General features: G+C 45.1%; 1 gene segment (V, D, J or C); it reads right to left on the reverse strand.

Annotated features, from left to right (window-relative positions):
• Positions 1–454: 454 nt before the first annotated feature.
• LOC137348488 (T cell receptor alpha variable 14/delta variable 4-like) lies at positions 455–1706 on the reverse strand. The segment is given in 2 exon segments: positions 455–1136; positions 1268–1706. Coding segments are annotated over 2 exon segments (411 nt in total).
• Between the last annotated feature and the right edge of the window lie 2422 nt (positions 1707–4128).

Consider the following 4128-nt stretch of genomic DNA (forward strand, 5'->3'; position numbering starts at 1 on the left):
AGGCGGTATCGGTTTGTCTTTCTCTCCTTTAATATCGATCTTCACTAACGGTCCAGTTAATGGGTACAGAAATCATATCTCAACGTGTGTCTTTCATTCACATTTCAATATGCTTTCTCCCTGTTTCGCACGCTCCATTCACTGGTCCTACGCACTGTTTAGTATCAGAAGCCGATAGATAAATAGATTTTTTTTGGTGATGATTATTGCCTAACTTATCTCCCCACCCCATGGAGATAAGTTGATTTCAACTAATGAACTTTTATTTATTCCAAAATATACTCGGTTTAACTCGCTGCCAGGGGTTTGATCAGCCAAAGGAATTGTGTGATCTGACGCCCTCTGGTGGATATTCTGAGAAGTGTTCAATTGTCGGTGAACGGAGTTTGAGAATTCTGTTTTTATTCATCAACCAATCACAAATTCCTGCTTATAGAAAACTGGATTCCAGCACTTCTGAATTAATATGCCGAGCAGAAATAATGGATTTATATCGTTAAATTAACGACTGGAAGAAGGAGACGAGCGATGAGAAAGAATCGGCACAGAAAAGACGTCAGAAGACATATAGTCACTACAGGCCCGGCAGGTACATTTGTAAATATTTATTATAAATGCGAGTTGAAATCACAAACTAATATAATTCTGCAAGTCGACCTCATCTGCTGTTGCTTGTTGATTTTTGACCTTTAAAACTCTCCCTGTGACTCTCGCAGTGGGGGCTGAATTACTGTTTCTGTTTATGGGTGCGAGAGCGCCCTCTGGTGAACACTAACTGGAACTCTCAGTGTGGGTTTTTGTACGGGATCCGCTATATCGCTGCAGCAGTGTGGGGTTCATGGCACAGAAATACACAGCGGTGTCAGAGATCAGGGTATTGCTGATAGTTAATTTCGTAATCTTGGTCGTTTTACTAAACGTAGAAGAGAATCGGTCAGTGAAGTCGGGGCTCCGGTTTACGATCCCTGCATAGAGATAAAACACGTACCGTGGAGGCTGCCCAAGGTGCTGACTGTACCAGAACACATAAGGGCTGGGATTGCTTGTTTTTACGGTGCAGTTTAGTGTGACATTACTTTCTTCTTCAACCGTCATTTCAGGAACCGGCTGTTCCACTGCGTCTTGGTGACTCCATTCTAACATAAAATAATAATAATAGTCAACAGCAAGGTCATGCTCTTCATCACATCAACACTTTACCAATGGTAACACCTGGGTTACAGCAATCAGGGGGGAACTGGATTTTTACTGGGAAAGAAATACTTACTGGCAAGTGTTATAAGGATGAGGAACGATGCGAGACGGTTCGGCATGGTGGTCTTTGAGTCTGTAACTCTGCAGACCAGGAAATCCTCGGTTGTAGCAGAAATACAGATCGCACCCCAATGCACCACTGAACCACCCAATGACAAACAGGGCACAGCGGCTGCAAACTCTTCTATAACACCGGTCAGGGAAGGCGGCTCAGACCGACAGCAGCAAATAGAAACTGTGGGCGTTGCTACCACTGGCAGTGTCACCGTATGCTTAATCTGGATAATTCCCAGTTGATAACAGCGAGAAACATGTGACTCCGGAACTCTCTGGCGGTGACTCTGAGAACGTTACAGATAATGTCCAGATAATGGCAGAGTGAAGTGTGACCTGATCTAATTGTTAGATTCATGAATCCATTTACTGGGAGTCGCTTTACAGATAATTCAACTGTATAACTAGGAGGAAGAAAATATGAATGAGTTGAAAGGAAAGTGCCTTTTACTTATTTTCTGAATCCATTTCTTCATAGCTTTCTTTACCTTGTAGCTTTGTGTTTCATTCTGGTTCTTTCTCACTTTCTTTTATTGCTCTTTCCTCATGTTCCTAGTTTGCTCTACACGGACTAGGAAAGTGTTTTTTTTTTCTCCTTCTCTCATTCTTCCTTTCATGGTTTTACTACTGTTTTCTCCCGCTGTGTTTCCAACTCTCTATTTCTCACTTTCCTTACCTCTTTCTCTCTCTATTTACTTTTTTTTAAATCTCATTCACTATAGATATCGATTATTATAGCAGTGCCACTCACAATGCCGATACTCCAATCACACAAGAGCGGCTCTCCCACTGTGCAGGTTCCTGTACCGACCCTGTACTTGTTCATTAAACTGTGTCCTCACAGCTCAGAGATAGGTGGCGGTGTCTGTCACTCACATCTTTCTTACAGTCAGTGCACTGAGTTTGTAGTCTCCCCCGATTGAAGTAGTGATCCTCCCGTGTTGATCAGTGAGCTTGTGGCCATCACCAGATGCTGGAGGGGCTGATAAGGTTGCTGTCTGTAAAAGTGTAGAACAGTAAACGGAAGGTAATGGAGCAGTTCATGGAGACAATTCTCGCTTCACTGACAACCACCCGCGGAGGGAGAGGCATCACCTCCTCTTCACCGACGGCATCCACACAGACAGTGTAAAACAGCAAGTAGAATCTGTAAATCCGGTACATTATCAGATCAGATGAAACGGAGTCTGAAAGTATTGTACTAGGACGTCGGGCTAGAGCCAGGACGCGTATATTTTATTCAGGAGAATTAACAAGGACTCAAACGCCAGCTGCAGGTCCAACTCAGAGGCTTCTTCTTGTCGACCTTTAGAAACTGAGGCTGAGTCTCGGGGATTACCCTCCCCCTTCCCAACAACCCCCACCACACCACCACCACCACCAACCCCGCATTACCCACATACAGTGTTTCTTACTGATACCAGCTCACATTGTCTCTGATCTTACACTGTCTTTGAGCTGACACTGTCTCTGAACTCACACTGTCTCTGAGCTCACGTTGTCTCTGAACTCACACTGTCTCTGATCTTACACTGTCCTTGAGCTGACACTGTCTCTGAACTCACACTGTCTCTGAGCTCACATTGTCTCTGAACTCACACTGTCTCTGATCTTACACTGTCTTTGAGCTGACACTGTCTCTGACCTCACACTGTCTCTGACCTCACATTGTCTCTGAACTCACACTGTCTCTGATCTTACACTGTCTTTGAGCTGACACTGTCTCTGAACTCACACTGTCTCTGAGCTCACATTGTCTCTGAACTCACACTGTCTCTGATCTTACACTGTCTTTGAGCTGACACTGTCTCTGAACTCACACTGTCTCTGAGCTCACATTGTCTCTGAACTCACACTGTCTCTGATCTTACACTGTCTTTGAGCTGACACTGTCTCTGACCTCACACTGTCTCTGACCTCACATTGTCTCTGACCTCACACTGTCTCTGACCTCACACTGTTTCTGAGCTCACACTGTCTCTGAATTCACACTGTCTCTGAGCTGACACTGTCTCTGAACTTCCACAGTCTTTGAGCTGACACTGTCTCTGACCTCACACTGTCTCTGACCTCACATTGTCTCTGACCTCACACTGTTTCTGATCTTACACTGTCTTTGAACTCACCCTTCTCTGAGCTCACACTGTCTCTGAGCTGACACTGTCTCTGAGCTCACACTGTCTCTGAGCTGACACTGTCTCTGACCTCACACTGTCTTTGAGCTCACACTTTTTCAGAGCTCACACTGGCTGTTCTCATACTGTCTCTGACATCACACTGTCTCTGAGTTCGCACTGTCTCGAGTTCACACTGTCTCTGAGCTCACACTGTCTCTGAGCTCACACTTTTTCAGAGCTCACACTGTCTCTGACCTCACACAGTCTCTGAGTTGACACTGTCTCTGAGCTCACATAGTCTCTGATCTTACACTGTCTTTGAACTCACACTGTCTCTGAGCTGATACTGTCTCTGAGCTCACATTGTCTCTGATCTTACACTGTCTTTGAACTCACACTGTCTCTGAGCTGATACTGTCTCTGAGCTCACATTGTCTCTGATCTTACACTGTCTTTGAACTCACACTGTCTCTGAGCTGATACTGTCTCTGAGCTCACATTGTCTCTGATCTTACACTGTCTCTGAGCTGATACTGTCTCTGAGCTCACATTGTCTCTGATCTTACACTGTCTTTGAACTCACACTGTCTCTGAGCTGACACTGTCTCTGACCTCACATTGTCTCTGACCTCACACTGTCTCTGAGCTCACACTGTCTCTGACCTCACACTGTCTCTGACCTCACACTGTCTCTGACCTCACA

This window comes from Heterodontus francisci, chromosome 34 (assembly GCF_036365525.1).
Source record: "Heterodontus francisci isolate sHetFra1 chromosome 34, sHetFra1.hap1, whole genome shotgun sequence".
Classification (NCBI taxonomy): domain Eukaryota; kingdom Metazoa; phylum Chordata; class Chondrichthyes; order Heterodontiformes; family Heterodontidae; genus Heterodontus; species Heterodontus francisci.